Below are 19,160 nucleotides of genomic sequence, written 5' to 3'. Positions count from 1 at the left end.
GGGACTTGAACCTTAAGTGTAAATAACTAGAAATAACAAAAGATAGTTTTAAGTTGAAGACAAGAGAACGAGTCCAAATTCTGCACCATTACTAAAAGTCTGAGTTATCTTTGTTGCTGAAAGACTGATGTTTCTCATCTTTCTGAACATTATTTTTGAGAGTTTGATTATTTTTCAATTCTTGTTGAACATGCATAAACCTGTCTAACATTCAAATCCCATAAGAGTTCAAAACTAAGAGTTCAAGCACAAGTCTGCTATGGAGCTGGACGTGTTCATCCCAGAATGTTTAAAACACTTGAGGGCCTGCAGGAGAGGAGCAGAACCACGGCCAGCAGATCCTGCACGTCACGTTTGTTTTCAGGAAACACTTCTGTTTCCGTCTGTGGGCAGTTCCGTATTCTTAAACAAAGCTTTCCTTCCAGTCTGCCGTGACCTCTTTGTCACACTCTTGAAAAACCAAACAGTGCAGAGGAAAACTTGAACCAGTCACCGGGCTGCAGCTGTCGCAGAGGACAGGTGTTAGGCAGGTGTGTGCACAGACTGGTGTGTTTATTATGTTCTGCCTCGAATACAAACCAAACAGCTACTGCAGCTGCTGTACAAGAAACAGATGACAGTGAGGAAGCACCTGACTGCCTAGAGGTTAGACCTTTCTATCATGCAACCATGATGCTTTGCACTCTTCTTATAAGGGGCTTCTCTCAGAGGGAGAAGGGGAGGAGTCTGTTTCCTGGACCACCCAAACAACCAACCAAACACTTCATTCAGAGGGAACATCCATGTTTCTGGACTGCAGGGGGAAACCCAATTAAAGCTGAAGAGTTACAAAATAGAGTGATCATTTATTGATCTATCTACTGAATTAAGCAGTAGTACTACAGGTTTTCTGAAGATCTTGACCGAAAGAAGATAAAATCTTTAAAAAGCTCTTCAGAGTCCCAGGTCTTCTGAAGGACGTTCAGTCAGGATTACACAGGAAATATGTAAGTATGGGGCCAAAACCCTCCATCGCAGCAAGAAGGAAAAAAGTGTGCAAACAAAAAATACACTTTGCAAATAAAAAAAATAAAATAAAAAGAAATGCAGGTGCAAATAAAATCTGATCCAAATACAAAAAAGCTACAAGGGAAGTGGATTATCAAGGATAGTTTTTGCTGTGTACCGCTGTGAGAAGGAGGAAAAAGAACAGGGTACAAATTGGAAAATGAACAAGAATGTAAAAAAGACGTTGCGGTTCAACGTCACTATAGCCTGATTTTGACTGAGCGGTCCGGTCCAGTACAGTTCAGTCTGGTACAGAGTAGTAAAGTACGGTCCAGGTAATTCTGAGTGTTTCCACTCAGTTAAGCCTCACTGCCACTGAGCAATTTGTTTTCATGGCACATGTGTAGCGTGTCATTGGGTCAAGATTAGAAAAGTAACAACAATGGAAGTCATCCAGCAGCTCGTCTTTTTCTTATTTTACTTTTTGCACATCGTACATAACAGGAATTTAATGTTGTTTGAAAGAAGATTGCAGGCGGCTGAGAAGAATACTGCCGTAAAGAGAAAAACTGAATCACTGGCTTAGCGCTATATTGGTGCTTTCTAATATCCTCATCACTTTCTGCCAATCAGCTGGTGGATACAGCAGCTCCGCCCCAACCGTGTCCTTTCATTTCTCTATAAACCTACAACAGATGGGGGCCCTCAAGACGTACGGGTCAGAACTGTTTAATGGGTCCATTTAACAACTGAAATGCTCCAAATACCGGACCGTACCATATCGAAAACGAGGCTTATGTATACTTTTGAAAGTGTTATTTGGTTGGTCCAGGTAGCCTCAGGTTTGAAGGTGAACTGGAGGATGCCGCTTTATTGTTAGCTTCTCCTTGTAAATCTCTGCCAGTCAAACTGTCTTGGACAGACTCTGTTTGAATGAATGATCTTCTTTCCATCAACAGCTCTGCTGCACATGCACTAAACCCTCATCTGTTCCTAGTGTCTAGTTCAGGTTCTGGAGAAGAGAAGATGGTATCTTCACATTGACTGCAGTCAAATGAGCCGCCGTTCACATTTCTGTGGTCAAATCAGCATCACTGGATTTTTGGTGTGAGTTTCATCCAATACTTACGGTAGCAGGACTGAGAACGCTGGAAAATCTCCACCAGACTCCACGGAGCTTCTTGATGTGACCACGGAAATGTGAACGGCGGCTCATTTGACCGCAGTTGGAAAGGATTGTAAATCAATGAAAGAGCATTTTGATGTTAGCTTTGATTATTTTATCAAGAACTCTGAGAAACCAATGATTGAATGTATTGATCACAGTCAATAAACATTGGAGAATTAGCTAAAAGAGTCTTTGGTGAACTGGAAGGAGAAAGAATCAGGATTTTGGAGGAAGTTCTGTCCATGAAGATCTTCACTTCCTCGTCCAGCTGACATCCAGATCAGAACCATACGGCTGGACATTACCCAGATTGATGGATGTTTTTATGTAGCAGTGGTGAAGATTTACGCTAGAGAGACACAGAGCTATCATAATAAGACGGGGGGGGGGGATCGAGGGTGGGGCTACTCAGCTCAGTTCCAAAAGCCACGCCCCCTCAGAGGAGATTTTAGAAGCAGAGTCTTCAGATCAACATGAAAAATGACTTTTTAATACATCTAGGTTGTGGGATTTTGGTTAAAAACTTCATAATATAATTAAAACACCAATGGGAACATTTTTTTAAATAAAAAAATGTCATAAGGGACTTTAAGACTCAGTTCCATGAACCATTACACGGTCTCCCTCCAGAGCGCTGTCTACTACGGACAGACACAACTATTGGGAGCCTGGGAACAAAAACATCTAAGTGGAAACAAATGTTCCACTTCCGGTGTGTCGGCATCACTGATAATCCACTTTGGTTGTGGCTTTTTTTTTTAAATCAATTTAAATCAATTTTTTTAATTGTATCAGCGTTTCTTGTAATTTGCAGGTTTTTTTGTTTGCACACTCGTTTTTTTAGCTGTGATGGTGAGTCTCGAACACCGTACGTGAGTGAAGAGACTAACAGCATCCATGGAAACATGAGAGAAGAATCAAGTCATGAATCAGGACAAAACCGGGGGAGGGGCCTGGATCTGTCAGAGAAAACGTGTCCCTCTCTGCTGTGAAAAGTGGATTCTTCTCTTTTGGCTGATGTCAGCTGATCCATTTGTCAGAACAAGTGACAGTTTAGCTGGAGGCAGATGGGCCCCATGTGGAGCGGACATCTTTGTTCACGTTTGTTAACAAAGCAGAATGTGTTCATCAGGCTCCTCCCCCACATCCATTATCTCAGCTCCATTTAGTTTTCACAGCTACACTTCTGTTCAATTACTGAAACATTAAAACAAAAAGACATTTCGTTCATCACAAAAGTCAAACCAGCGCAGGCACAAACAGAAGCCGACACAAAACCACACGGATGAAGGAGGAGAGCAAAGCCAGCACCAGGGACGAGGAGGAAGAGCAGGAGGAAGAGGAGGCACCTGTGCGCCGCGCCAGCGCTCCTCCCAGTGCTGCTTCTCCAGCTGTGTGTGCTCCACAGTCAGCTTGAGGCTGGACAGCTGGGTCATGAGCGACTGGTAACACACATGGAGAGAGTAAGAGATGGAGAGCTGGAGAGAGCAGACAGGAAGAGGGGATGAGTTAGAGGAGGTGAGGAGAAAACGAGCGAGAGAGAGGAGGAAGGAAGCGTTGTAAAAAGAGAGGCACCTCCTTCAGATTAGTCACTGCAAAAGCTTTAATTCAACAAGCTAAAAAATATATTAGTTTGGTTAAATTATTAACCCTGTAACACCTGAGACGTTGTCTGTGACGCTTAAACACAAAATCTTTAACATACTGTAACTTTTCCAACCTTAACACGATCATTCCAGTAGATTCTGAAGGAGAAAAGCGGCGCTCACGCCGCTTTTCTCCTTCAGAATCTACTGGAATGATCGTGTCAACAGTTAAAAAGTTACGGTAAATTAAAGAACATGAACAAACATATTTGAGACATAATTATTTTAAATTTGCCATTAGAGGAAGTGAACATTTAACGTCTACAAAGCTCTTTCATTGTGTCTCTTATAGAGCACAATCGCATCAAAATATCCAAAATTAAACTAAAATATTTGTTTTTGCTGTCTATTACAAGTAAACCTTAAAACAAAAGAAAAATTATTAAAGCCTTAGTTAGATCTGCCCTTAGGGGTGGATGTGGGCTGTCTGCGGGCAAAAAAATGGTGAATCTGTATTAAAAAATGTGGTCCACAGGACATTTTAAGACCGCTCGCTAAAATGTTCATGCAGATTTTTTCCTATGGGTGTGCTGCAGGTGACAGGTCATAATAAACACTTAAAGTCCCACTCTGATCATCTTTTGATTTATTGTTTCATTGCTTTGTCATAAGTTTGTGTTTATTGGAGCCACATCCAATTTAATTTATAGTTTATAAACTAAACAAAAGAATAGGACTGGGAATCAAGAAAAAAAAAAAAACAAAAAAAACTAATTAATCGCAAAATTGAGAAAAAAAATAATCGCAATTATTTTTTTGTAGTTACAGTATTAGCCGATCCCTTATCTACGAATAATGACAAAATGAAATCACACAGAAAACTGTACATTTAGAACATTTTTTTTAAATTAAGGCTGTCAATCGATAAAAAACGATTAGTCATTCTTTTGTGGTAATCGCAGACTATGAACCAAAGAGAAGAAGTAAAATGCTGGAGATTTTCACACTGATACCAAAATAAAACCTGCTTTTGTTCTGCCAACACATTCTCAGTCCCAAGTCGTCACATTTTGACGTTTGGTTAAGGACCTCTCCGCATCAAAAATTGACGTTTTGGGTCTCCCCTACTCCTCGTTTTTTGATGTTCTAGTTGTTTCCATTAAATCATGGGTCCTAACCTCTAGGCTGCGAACAGGAACCGGTCCAGTAGCAGGACGCGGAGCACACGGTACCCTAACCCAGCACTGGGCAACTGAAAGTACCAGTTTGCGTCCAGTTCCCCATCAGGGCCCGGTTCGTGTCGGGTAACGTGTCTGGTAACGCATCAGGTATCGTGTCCGTTGCCATGTTAGGGTGCCGGTACCCTGACACAGTACCGTTACCCTGGCCCTATTCTGGCACCGGACGTGTCCTGAGGACAGTCTGCGTGCAGTGCTACATGTTACCATGTCCAGTACCGCGTCCCGAAAGTTGTACATTGTATTTTGCAAACAGTCAGCATGTCAAAAAAACGACAAGCTGTGGACACCCAAAATGTCGAAATGCCTTAACCAAACGTCAGAATATGACGAGTTGGGAGTGAGAATGTGTTGGTTCTGGTGCTACTTGATGTGTGAAGGTGTGCTAGCGTTCCTCGCTGGTTCTGCGTACCTTCGTGGCTCTGAGTTTCCTCTCGTACTGGTTCTTCTGCCCCTCCAGTTCATCCACTTTGTTCTTCAGCTGCTTCACTTCCTGTATCAGATCCTGCAGGCAAACCAGAAAGTTTCAGTCACTCATGCAACCCTGAACCAGAGCGCCGCTCGTGCACGATTATGACATTTTTGTGAAGTTTTCAAAAGAAAATCATCAAAATGTCAGAATCAGCGGGGCTGCAGGCATGCTAGCAAACAACCAGGGGAGGTAGTTCTGGCAGGTATGAAGACCTCCCAGGCTGGACAGCTCAGGGTTAAGACAGAAACCATGATCCTCCTGAAACAGACGGCGTGCAGTTATCAAGACCCGGAAAGAGGGCGAACCCAGAACCCCAGCGTCCTCTGAGTAAAACCATTCTGTTCAGGACTTGACCCCCGCTCGGTCAGCGTGGGAGGAAGAGGACCCAAACATGTTAGTAGTCTGTCATGCAACCAAAACAAATCACATAGAACTTCCATGTCCCATTCACAGAGAGGAAGTCAGATTTTTCAGATACTCGAGGAAGGGGTCACAGAAATCCTCCATCAGTTACAGAAGACTTCTCTGCTGATCAGTAACTCCTCAAGCATTTGGAAAACATGTCTTATTTCTGCAAGAATCAGAGCCCCATCCACCTGCAGGACACACACCACAACAGACAGAGGCTGTTAGTTTGATTCTGTGGAAACCCTGAGCAGCAGGGGGTGTGGGCCGGTTAAAGGGAGAGGGGGGGGGATCATGAATGATGGGGTAGGAGGGTAGCAGGATTGTATCCATCAAGGCTCCCTACGTGCACAGTCTGTCCTCCCGACTGATTCCAGGAATCTGAGCCTGACAGGCCCGGATCGGGGGCGGCTAGCCCGACGTGGGGGCCACACCCCCACGCCGGGTGTCCTCTGGGATCCCCCTGCTGGGCCTCCTTCTCCTCAAGGGCTTTTTTCTCCTGGATGCGAGTGCTTATCTCCGCCTGAAACCTGCACATCTGCTCCTGGAGCTCGCTGATGAAGTTTACCACACACTGGGGGGGAGGCGGCAAAGCCGGCGTGAACGGGGAGACGAGGAGAGGAGGAGACAGATTAATGGAGACCAGGTGAGAGGATGGAGAGTCAAACATTTACACATTTGTTAACAAAGTCAGCTCAGGGGCATGGATGGTGTCAGGTTTCATTTACTGCTGGATAAAAGCAGAAAGTTAGATGAATGAAACAAAAATAAAAACCAGAAGCTAGTGAAAAAAAACCTGAAAACAAGTGTGGTCTTTTCATTAAAATTTTGGTGTTTTAGGCAAAATAGTAATAAAAACACATGTGCTGTTTTCTAATTATATAATTCCTGCAGAGCAGCAAGAGTTCATTAGAAATTCACCGTGGGCCCCTAGCAACCCCGCCCCCCTTTTCCATTACGCATCTGTTTAGATGTTCCCTTGCTAGCTTACAGCCCCTCACAACCCCAAGTGGTGCAACAAATGTGTCGAGCAATATCAGAGCAATCCAGACATACAGTTTACATCCAGATTCCAGTTCAGACGAGAAAAACAAAGACGTTCATGGATCTATTTGTCTGCAAGTGGATCAGAATGGAGCAGAGAAAGGAGTTTCTGCCCCGCCCAGCGTATTTTCTAAAACACAAAGCCTCCTTTTCATTTTGTCTCCTCGTGATTCACAACAAATTGAATTAAGAAATAATAAGAAATGTAATTTATGTTTAATTTTCTTTATACATGTCCTCCATCATCAGATAAGTCCCAAAAGAACATTTTTTATAAACCCCAAAAAGGGAAAGTGGTCTTTCAAAAGTATGTGCCCACTTCTTTCTTTTTCATTCTGTACATTCACTATTCTTACAATTTAAATGTAAAGTATTACAAAAAAACATCACAAAACACATTTTGTCCCACAAAGTCAACTAAAATGCAACTTGTTAGCTACCATGTAAAGAAATTCAAAGGAGACTGGATGAACATATCCGAAAAGGGTTTCGACAAATAGTTTGTCGACTGATCAGACAGACGAGGAACTTTCTGGAAGGAGTGTGTCCCAAAACATCTGGACCTCAACTGATGGAGACTTTAGGAGCCAGACATGGAGGTAGGAGTGTGATGGTGAGGGGCTGGAGTACTTGATAAATGATGACACTAAATTTTCTACTTTAATTGGTGGTCATGGTGCAGAGGTAGAGTGGTCGACCTCTGATCGGGAGAGTCTTTGACAATGACTCCCGCATTGATCCTGGTGTTTACAGGTTGGTGCCAATGTTCAGCAGTAGCATGAATGTGTGTGAGTGACTGTAAACCACTTAAAGTAGATTAGAAAAGTGCTATATAGGTATCAAAACCTTAAATGTTGGAAAGTGAAAAACTTCACAAACATCTAGAAAGAGTTTGGCAGATTTTTTCATTTTCTTTAATAATTATTTTTGATCTTTGAGAGCTCAAAAACATACAGAGAACGCTCTCATTCCACACATGTTGTGTAGAAGTCATTATAAAGTGCATCAAGGTTTTTCTAAACAAGCGCATTTTCAGTTTTGAATATTTTTGTTCAAATCTCCATTTTAATGCAATAAACTACAGATATCCTTGAAGGGAAATAAAGGTGTGTCATGATTGTATCCTTTTAGGGCTCTGTGAAGGGTCGCCGTGAGTTTAGTGAATTACTTTAAATTAAAGCCTTTTATGTCAACTTTTCTGATTCTCTGATTATTTATTTTTTGTTTTGGGAAACTTTAACTTATTATCTGAGAAAAAGCCTTAATTTATTCATTAAGGCTCTTTTTTTAAACATCTTTAGCCTTAGTTCTGAAAGTTTAGCAAATTAATTGGAGCTTTAATTTAGGCAACGACCCTTAAATTTCCAAAAATTATTATTAACAAATATTTTGCTGATTTACTATTTATTTTTTACAGTTATTACTGAACTAAGAAGTAAAAAACTCCGTTGGTAAATTTGGTTTATTGTGTAATTCTATTTGCATTTTTACCGTACAGTCAACATCTTTTCTCTAGTGAGTTATTATTAACTTTGGGCTAATAAATCTTGTTGCTGAAACCTGGTCATCTGGGAGTTTTCCAGCTTTGATCTGGTGTTTCCGTGGCTTCCGGAGGTGAAAGTGTTTGTCTCCCAGGAATGCTCTGAAGGGATTCCCGTCATTCCGTCTGTGAGCTCACCGGAGCCTCGCAGCTGTCAGCATCCACCCCCAACAACAACCTAGAACTGTGTCAACCACCAGCTCGGGTCCAAACAAAACAGAGGCGCCGGAGATGTTTGGATTAGGAAGGTGGAGCGCGTTATAAACAAACTCAGACCAAAGAACTCCGTCAAACAACAGAGACATTCCTAAAATCCTCCAAACAAGCATAAAGAATCCAAATGAACCCTTTAACAATGGGATCTTTGATTTATTGTAACTTTCCAATTGTTGACACGATCAATGTAGTAGATTCTGAAAGAGAAAAGTGGTGCGAGAGATGATGGGAAATGAGAGCAGGCTTACTCCATACCAACAGTCCAACCCACAACTCAGAGGCAAATTTCTAATGAGCTCCTGCTGTTCTGTAGAAACTATGTCCTAGAAAACAACATCTTTTTGGATCTAAATGGTGGTAATCGGTAATCGGTAAACGGTAAACGGTAAACGGTAATCAAAATTCAAAGATCGCATTGTTGTTGTTCATAAACAAATATCAGCTTTTACTGTTTGTCTCTAACAGGAGAACATTACTTTAGAACTTTCTTCTGCAGAAACCTTTATGGATAGTCATTGTCACACACACATCTAACCAGACCAATACTGTGCCGATGTTACCCTGCATCCCAACTGTTTGTGTAACTTTGTGTTTTGTTCACATTTACCACGACCACAGTGTGGTGAGAGCCGTCTCCATCCATCACACCTCCCTATGGTAAAACCGTCTGCCTCCAACTAACAGGAGACGATGGAGACATACGTGACACATGTTTCCTGCCACATTCTTCCCATAACAGCTGTTCCTGGGAGACAGACGTACGATGATGGAGGTCTACGCTGACACTAACAACAGAAGCAGGAACCCAACGCAGCATCCAGGACCAGAGAAGAACCAGAAATGGAAGACAGGTGATAATGTATGAACTCGTCATAATGTAGCTCAAAAGAAACAGATTATAATATAAACTTTAAAAGTTTAACAAAGAAAGCATAAATGAAGTCTAAACAATCTTTCACTAATCTCAGTGATGACTGTTTTACTTAGTGTTCATATTTAACTTTACTTCATCTTTAGATCCTTTGGTGAAATGACAATAAAGATCCTCAAAATTCTTTCCTTTCTGGAAAACATGACCTGGATCAGACCTGGATCTGACCTGGATCTGACCTGGATAAGACTGCTACTAGACCTGAATATGACCTGGATCAGACCTCGATCAGAACCAGATAAGACCTAGACCAGACCTGGATCAGACCAAGACTAGGTCTTGATCAGACCTGGATCAGACCTAGATCAGACCTGGATCATACCTAGATCTGACCTGGATCAGACCGAGGCCAGATCTGGATAGGACCATGATCAGACCTGGATCAGACCAAGACCAGATCTGGATCAGACCAAGACCAGATCTAGATCTGTCCAAGATCAGACCTAGGTCAGACCTGGAAATGACCAAGACTAGACCCCAATCAAACCTCGATCAGACCAAGACCAAGACTAGACCTGTTCTGACCTGGATCAGCAGACCAAGACCAGACCTGGATCTGACCTTGATCAGATCTTTATCAGACCTGGATCTGACCTGGATCAGACCTCAATCAGACCAAGACCAGACCTGGATTAGACAGGGACCAGACACAGATAAGACCAGGATTAGATCTGGATCAGACTAGCACCTCATCTGGATCAGATCTATCAGCGTGAATCCCTGAATGTGATGCTAAGCCTCCAGCAGTCTGTGTGTGAGAGTGAAATGACTCTTCCCTGTTTTTTTAGAAGCAGTTTCTGCTCACGATCAAGAGTTTCATTCAGATAACACAGCAAAGATCTTCACAGAGAGAACTTGGAGACATGTTTCTTTTTCAAATCAAACACAGAGGCCTCTCCCGCTCAGCAACCACGGCTCTGTCGACGCTCCGTACCTCTGCTTTGTCCTGCTTTGTGTCGGGGGGATCCGCCTCGTGTGTGTTGGTGTGCGACTCCTCCATGCTGACCAGCTTCAGTTTGAGGTAGGACACCTCATCCATCAGGTCCAGCTTCTGAGTCTCCAGGGAGGTCCTGCTCATCAGCTCCTGGGAAAAGCACACATCCCCTGCGGGTTAGCTCCCTTTACACCAAAAACACTCGAGATGTTTCCACAGTCCACGGCAACCGAACACCTCCTACATGCAGGTAATGGAGATCAGCAGAGAGAAGCAACTCCACAGGCTTCACGGCGTTCTTCCCACACTACCAGACCAGTGTGGGGCTGGGGCCCAGACCCCACCAGGCTAAATATACACACTCACACACACAGCCATGCTGTGAACGCTATTAATACATCCCAGTGCTTCTTTGGTATGGGAGAGGAGAGCCTGTCTAAAAGACAGAAAGATAAAGAGCATGTTCCCCTTTTTTCTCTTCCCCAACTCTCAGCTGCTTTCAGTTCCTTCTTATTTTAATTTTTTTTATTTTTTATTTCCACATCTTTTTTGGGGCCGTAGCACAAATGGCATCTTGTTGCAATCTGACTGATAACCAGAAAAACTAAAACGAAATGAACCAGCCAGGATTTGGAACATCTTTTGGATAAATCAAGTCCAGGTTGTGCAGAGAGTCTGAGCTTTAAACTACATGAAAAAGTACAAAAGTGTAAAAGTATTGAAGTTTGAGTTGAGGATTTTTGAGGCTTTTCATGAAAACTCAAGAGAACAGGAGAGAGGAGATGAACGTCTGCAGGGAGACAGAAGAAAAAAATGAAACTTTAACACTGTGATGAAGAGGCAGAGGTGTTTGGATTCATGTGCAAATGTGGATTCTAATGTTGAGAGAAACAGGCAAGGAATAAGGCAGAGGAGTAATCAAAACTAGGCTAAGGTCAAAAGCTAGGAGCGAGGCCTGATAACAAGGAAAAGAAGTGAGGGTCAAACACTAGGGAAAGTAAACAAGAGTAAACGCTCAGACTGTCTGTAAGGCAAAACAAGACTTCGCACTGAAGAAGAGGCTGAGATGGGATTAAATGCTAGATGGCTAAGATGATGATGGAAACCAACTGTGCAGAGAGGAAGCTGAGGTGGTGGCAGATGGGAGTTGTAATGAGGAGACGTCACGATTAAAACTCTAGCGAGGGCTCCCTCTGGTGGTTGGAGGTAGTAGCTGACGGTGAAACCATGACAAACACAAAGAAAGCTACACTAAAGACTAATTTTTTTTTTTTTTTAATAATTGTGATTAAATAGATAATATTGAAGTTAATTTTAATCTTCTTTTTGAAATAACGTAAATTCTGACAGCTGAGAGAGGCTGAAGTTTGACGGACCACTGTAATCATTGAAATTAGTTGCTTTTTACTGAAGTACTTAATACTGGTTGATGATTTATCTTAGATTAACGGAGGGAAAGTTCCAAGGTAAATGTCAAGCTTAAATTAGCCAAAGATCGTTCGTGGTAGTGGTTTGATACATATTAAAGTGGTTTAACGTGTATTTGTATCAAAAGAGGAGAAGTGAAAGAAAAAATATAAAAGTCTGAATGGACTTTGTATCTAAAAGTTTGTTAAGAAGATGTTCACACACTAACTGGGTTGGTTGGTTAACCAGAGGCGTGGCCCGGTGGCGCTAAAACACAAAATCTTTAACATACTGTAACTTTTTAACTGCTAACACGATCAGCGTCATTCCAGTAGATTCTGAAGGAGAAAAGCGGCTCTCGAGAGCCGCTTTTCTCCTTCAGAATCTACTGGAATGACGCTGATCGTGTTAATGATTGAAAAGTTACAGTAAATTAAAGAACACAAACAATGGAGTTTCTGTGTTAAAGGGTTAACCCCTTAGCGCCTGAATTTATTTTCAGCTTAAAAAAAAAAAATCACTCATGTATTTGCTTTTAAGCTGATGTGGTCTGTCGCATATTTGAGACAACAGGCAATAAGGGGTTAAAGCATTCTCCTTTTTCCACTTTCAGTTATTGTTTTTTCCTTAAACCCTTTAACTACAAGACAAAATCAATTGAAATACATTTTTTTCTGCATGTTACATTGGGAGAGTAAAAAACACTTTTTAAAAGTAACGTTTTTAAAAATATGTTTTCAATGTGCTTTAGCGTTTGGCCGATTAAAGGCGGTTAAAGGGTTAACTCAAAGGTTCATGAGTCAGTGGGAAACAGACCGACTTAGAAGAAGGAATTCAATGTCTGTGTACTAGATGATGCAACAGTCTTTGAAACGGTCAGTGAAACCTAAACACTATGAAACCCATTTGAATGAATAATAAAATTGCTGTTCCGTGAGAAAGAACTGAACAACATGAGGACTTTTGAAACAGCAGGAATGCATCAGATTACAGAGATTGTGTAAGTTTTTCTCTTTATGTTAATATAATAATAGTTAGATAACAACTACCATCTGAAGTCTGATTGAAAACATTTAAATTTGACATATTAACAGATTGTTTACTTGTTTGTTTTGAACATGCTGGTGTTGAGAACAATGTCTAAACAGGCAAGAGGACAAAAATATAAATAAATAAAGCTGAAAGCGGTGTTGTCTGGCCCGCAGGATCAACCTGCTGCCGCCCTCACGGCCCCCTTATCACTGCATCACCGGGAGAGCAGCTGCTGCTGGAGCCCGCCCTCACGGCCCACGGTGAAGCCTCACGACCCCCCCCGTTCAACCTCTGCCAGTCTGGTCAGAAATACATGAGGCAAATTGATGAAACTAACACTTTTTTTCCCCAAAATGGTGGCTTTTCTGTTGGTTTTATCTCCATAGCAACCATTTTATGTTTGGGTCACCTGGGTGTCTGTAGCAGGTTTCTGTCATTTTTAGAAAAATTAGCAAAAGTAAACTTTTGGATTTCCTTGATAACTGAGGTTTTTAGTTAACCACATTCCTAATATGGTCATATAGTATATTGTTTCATTCAAGCTTGAACCAATGATTCATGATTTACATTTTCACAATACTCTGATAAAAAAATGTGCGAGCAACAGGGCAACGCCATTTCTGTGACCTCGTCACGCCAACGCCGTTCAAAACCTACAACTTATGATTCCAAATTTATCAAATTTTTCTTTTTTTTTAATTTAAGATGGCGGTCTCTTCCTGATGTCAAAGGTTAACTATGTTTACAACTATCTCTTAATAGGGCCAAAGGTTTGGAATAATCTCAATTGTTTTTTAAATCTATTTATTTGTTAGATACATTTCAAAAAACAATGAAAATTAATCTTACTTTGATAAACTATTTAAAAAAAGGTGTGAATGGGGTTAAGTGTAACATTTTCATTTTGCTTGGCATGCCTGTTTCTGTTGCATGATGATGTTTTGGGGGAGGTGGTTATAAAGACCTGTGCAGTCTTCACACTCGCTCCTGCACTGATATGTTTCAGTTGTATTTGACACTGTAATCCATGTGAATGCATTTTAAGTATGTACAAATAAAGAAAATAAAAAAAAAAAACTAGACTAAACTAGACTTAACCTGGTGGCGTGTCTGTGGGTGAATTTTCATGAAGATCGCTTGAACAAAAGTTTTCTTGTCCATACTGTAGGAACATGTGAAAACTGGGAAATTTCAAACTTTGCCCCAAAATGGCTGCCGACCCATAGGTCCTGTGGCCATCCCATAATAATCTCAAAGCTTCCTTAGGATATCCCTTAAAGGTTTTGGTTTGTTACTTGACTTTGACATTTTTTTCTAGAGCCACATCTGAGATTTCAGCCCCATTGTTTTTTTTTTTAGTTTCGCACTGATGCCATTTATTTGTTGGGGGAGGGAGCGATGCCTGTCACTATGTCTAAAGTTCATTTTAATTTAAGTACGATGTGAACAAATGTTGGTGAGTTTTTGAGTCTGTGGTGGAGGTGACAAAGAATTGTGAAATAATCAAGTCTTGGAGTCCAGGTCTCCAGTGTGACAGAATAAAACTGATTACACAGCAAACTGTAACCATAAAATTTAACCTAAAATGTGAAGCATCCAGGTTTTGTATTTAGTTTTCATATTGGAGGTGAAAGAAAAAAACAAATCACACCAAACCCTTTAAAAGTAGATTATTTTGGTCCTGAAATGAATAAGGCAGGATGGTAATATTGTGTTTCCCCACAACCAACTACACAAGCAAACGAAAACCCAACAATCCCCCCAGCTTAGCACAAACGTACACACACTCAGTGAGACACACACTATCCCCAAAAATCTGCACAGTTCTGGCAGCTGACCGACACTCTGCAATCCAACACCGGTGTCACTTTCAGACGGATAAGCTGCAACCCTTTGTTGTAATTTATCACACGTCCGCTCACGGCCTCATTTCCCTCCTCCCTTATGAGCAGAAACTCCAGACAATTTATCATCTGTGTTCAGGCGACTGTAGATTTAAAATGTTCACAGTGAAAACAGATTCAATCTGACCTTTGAAGTCCAGCTCCAATCATCCTTTGATCTATTCTCAAAGCATAATGATATAATTATGATGTCAATTTTAGCCAAAATCACTTGTTTTTAGCATGTAGCTCCTGCAGAGCAGTAGTTCATTAGAACATTGCCTCTGAGTTGGTGTGGAGTGAGTCTGCCTTTCATTCCCATCATCCCTTTCTTTACACTCTCACCAGCTAGCTTACAGCCTCTTAAAACCGCAATCTAACATCAGTGGTTTAAATGGTGAGCATTTCTGAACAGTCCATCCGTACAGTTTTGATCCAGATTCCAGCTCAGATGAGGAAAATAAAGACGTTCATGGATCTATTGGTCTGTAAGTGGATGCATCAGAATGGAACAGAGCCGGGAGCTTGAGGCCTGCTAACTTTAGATCTTAGTCATCAACTACAAGCTTTTTCAACCAGTATTCACATTTTTGTAAAAAGTAATCCTCAAAAATGCAATTTTAAGCTTAATTTTCTTTACATTTGTGTCCTCCATCATGAGAAAAATGCCAAAATAAAATGTTAAAAACACCAAAAACACATTTTTTGTTGGACTGGGACTCTGAAAATGTTATCGTTTGATCTTTCAGTCAGACTTTAAATATGCTAACTTCAAAACAATAGTCTAAAAAAAAGAAAAAGTTGCATCTGAATGAAGCAAAAACTTCAGGAAAATTGTTCAACCAAACCAGAAAAGAAGGACCATGAAGCATCTGCTGAAAAACAACATTACATCGATTACCAACTGTAAAGCACAGTGGGGGAATAGTAGTGATTTGGGCCTAATGGCCTTACATTTGTTATATCTGCATCTTAAATTGAGTCACGCATCAGAACAATAGTTTAATACAACATAATCAGTAATTGTCCTCTGAGTTTTTAACATAAATTGATTTTTCTCTGCATGCTCTGTTTTATTTTAAGTGATTACAAGAACCATCCATCATCAATTCAACCATCCATCCATCCATCCATGTATTCATACATTTATCCATCCATCCATCCATATATCCGTCCCTTTGTTCGACTTTCCGTCCGTCCATCCTCTGAACTCACTGAATCTCTTTTGGGGTCCCAGAATTGCTTGAGCCATCCAGCTATTGTTGGGTTAAGGTGGGTACACCCTGAACGGATCGCTTTTCGGTTGCAGGGTCATATATTCACCCCTAGGGGTCATTTGGAATCACTAAACAACCCATGAAGCATGTTTTTGGACTGTGGGAGGAAGCCAGGTTGAGTTCTTTCACTACAAACACACAGGTTACAGCTTTTCCTCATGTGGTTCTCCTCCTCTCATAAGTCAACCCCATTTGTGTTCACACTAAAATGAACCGCACCAGAGTTCATCTGCAAGAGAGCAGAGAGCCTCAATCTTTTTCTTCAGGTGAGCTTTCACACCTGCCAAACCAAGAGGACCATCGGAGGAATCCAAACCTTTGAGAGTGAATCTGTTTCTCAGAACTTCCTTTCTGCTTTGCTCGTCTCTGACGTCTGTCTTCTGTAGGTCCATCATCCAGGACGTGTCCCTCCTCTTCACATGAATCCGTCAGTTCCTAAAACCCTTAAAACTGATTGATTGCAGTCAAAGCTTTCCAAGTTCCTGACTTGAACATTAAAAGAAACTGTTGGAAATATTGTTCACTTTTTGCTGAAGCCCAACTATTACTCAAATATTACCTCAACTTTGTTTTCCCTAGATTTCCTGAACTTGAAGCCCCTTAAAGTGAAAAAAAAAAGTGAGGCGCCCTTGAACAAAGGATCTTATCACAGATACATGGTGTACCCTGACGACCCTCACAGCAGCAGGAGCAGACACGTTCCCTCATTCTATATCCTCTCAGAAATGCCTGACTCAAGCAGAGATCATAAACAGACAGCTGTAATCTGATGTACCTTCATCTCTGTTTACCCAACATCTACAATCATTTTATTCTGAACTACAAAATATTTTTAGTGCAGAAATAATGATTGAGACTGAAGCTGTTTTAGATGAAGTTCTGCTCTCCAACACATAGAAACGGCTGCTTTTTAATCTACACAGCAATCATTAGGGCACAGAACAGCTCACGGTCCTGGTGATACTTTTATCTTTGGGGCAGTGTCGTTTTTTGTCTCAGCGTCAACAGTGAGGAGGACAAAGAGCTCGTTGAGGAGTCCAACAGAAGGCCGATTGAGAGGCGCCGAGGGCAGAGGTCGCCCCCTTAATCCAAGCTGGCAGAAACTCAGGAGTTAGTTTCATTGTTGATGTCAAGACAAACAAGTGGAGCTCCTTCATGCCAAAGTGATGCTCACATCCAGCTCCAGAAGTCTTCCCACATTATCTGTTAGGAGTCCGTTAATCACATGTCAGGGGGGTCAAACTCAATCGCACAAGGGGCCAAAATCCAAAACACACCTGAGGTCGCGGGCCAAACAGGATCAACATTTATTGAACACTCTAAAACAAAATTTATAAAACTTTAAAACTTTACCATAAATAAAAAATATAGCATTGCCTGGGATAATACCAGTGTGAATGTTGTAAGCTAAGTTTGACCGCTGAAGATGCTGAAATTAAGAGCTAAAAACTCTGAAGCTGAAATCATTGAAACTCATAGTTGAAAATACTGAAGCTGATAGCCAGCTAAAATTTTGGCTAAATGCCAAATTAGCCAAAAAAAAAAAAAAATGAAAGTTAGCCAAAACATCTAGGAGCTAGCTAAAAAAATAACTAAATGTCAAAATATGCTGGAAAACTAAAAAAAGAAAGCCCAATTTAGCCAAAACAGCTAGCATGTAGCTGAAATATTATCTAACCCCCAAAATAACCTAAACAATCTTAGTAAATGCCCAAATAGTCTAAAAAGCTAGCATAATGCCCAATTAAAAAACTTTAAAACTGTAACTTTTTAACATAATTATGAATAGTAAAAATGCAGGAATATTATTCCAGAATAAATCAACTAAAACCTTAAATAACTTTCAATATTTTACTCTCCATTAAAACATACTTTGTCAAAATTATACAAGTTAAAAATGAGCACAAAATAACATCGGGTCATTAATAACAATAACATAAAATGATCTGGAGGGCCGGATAGAATTACCCGGCGGGCCCCCAGGCCTTGACTTTGACACATGTGATATATGTGTCTATTTTAACTGTTTTTGTTCTAAAAACGAAATAGTAGACTTTTAACCTTTTAACACCCGAGGTGTTGCCGGTGACGCTTAAGCACAAAAATCTTTAACATACTATAACTTTTCAATCATTAACATGTTAACACGATTCTGCTGGAATTATTGTGTTGACGGTTAAAAAGTAACAGTGAATCAAAGAACATAAACACTGGAGCTCTGGTAATAAAGGGTTAAATGGTACTAAATAGTAGATTTTTTTGTTTTATTAAATCATCTTCTGAATGAAAAAAAACTTACCAAAAAAGGCCTATCATGTTTATTTTTTCTAAAAGTCTTCTCTCTACACTTTCAAAGGTTCTGTTTCATCTCAAAACATTTTAAGACAGACTAAGTTGAGACTTAACTTCTTTAATCCGCTTGCCCTGATGCCTGCATCTCAGCGGTTATGAGTCAGAGGAGGTCAGAGGAAGAGCACTAATGATTCACTGTCACGGCTCACGCCTCCTTCTCAACAGCTTCTACATCCTGTTTGGCAGCTGGCAGAAAAACACTGAGTTTCCTAAAGGAATTTCCTTTGGGTACAACTCAAACTATTTTAGCAAGTTCATTAATTAATCGACTAATTCTAAGGTCAAAACAACAACAAAGAGATTCAAAACGACACATCAAATGTGGGAAAGCCCCTAGAATTATGCTTAATCACATCCTCCTTCTATTGCCAAATTTGATGCAAACCCAGAAATACAAAAAATAGCAGTTCTTCAAATGACCACTAGGAGCCGGTGCCAAAAGGAAGGAATTTCTTATTGATTTTCATGTAAAATATCAGATTTTTTAGAGCTTACAATGTCATTAAAAAAAACTGTGAAACAACAAATGTTTAGACAATATGAACTGTAAGGATATTGGGAAAAGGTAAAATCAAAACAAAATTCAGAAGCATCTGATGTATTTTTCTACATTTCTTTTTATTGTTTGATTTGGTTTTAAATTGGACAGATTTGGTTGCCTTTACAATCATTTGATGTATTTATTTTG

General features: G+C 40.6%; 1 protein-coding gene across 6 annotated transcripts in view; it reads right to left on the bottom strand.

The window, feature by feature from the left end:
- Nucleotides 1-19,160, bottom strand: part of ppfibp2b (PPFIA binding protein 2b) — a 99,035-nt gene that overhangs the window by 18,780 nt on the left and 61,095 nt on the right. For 2 of the 6 annotated variants that reach the window (XM_036212222.1, XM_036212223.1), the window contains 4 exons: nucleotides 10,522-10,671; nucleotides 6,203-6,430; nucleotides 5,392-5,484; nucleotides 3,505-3,633 (listed from right to left, as the gene is read on the bottom strand). In XM_036212222.1, coding sequence (XP_036068115.1) covers nucleotides 3,505-3,633; nucleotides 5,392-5,484; nucleotides 6,203-6,430; nucleotides 10,522-10,671 — 600 coding nt within the window. Of the gene's footprint in view, nucleotides 1-3,504; nucleotides 3,634-5,391; nucleotides 5,485-6,202; nucleotides 6,431-10,521; nucleotides 10,672-10,765; nucleotides 11,537-19,160 lie in introns of those variants that run through there. The other 4 variants (XM_036212227.1, XM_036212224.1, XM_036212225.1 and 1 more) reach the window with 4 other exon arrangements.

Source organism: Oryzias melastigma, linkage group LG6, assembly GCF_002922805.2.
Source record: "Oryzias melastigma strain HK-1 linkage group LG6, ASM292280v2, whole genome shotgun sequence".
Taxonomy (NCBI): domain Eukaryota; kingdom Metazoa; phylum Chordata; class Actinopteri; order Beloniformes; family Adrianichthyidae; genus Oryzias; species Oryzias melastigma.
The sequence above is the reverse complement of the archived record's forward strand: the minus strand, read 5'-3'. Positions and strand labels throughout refer to the sequence as shown.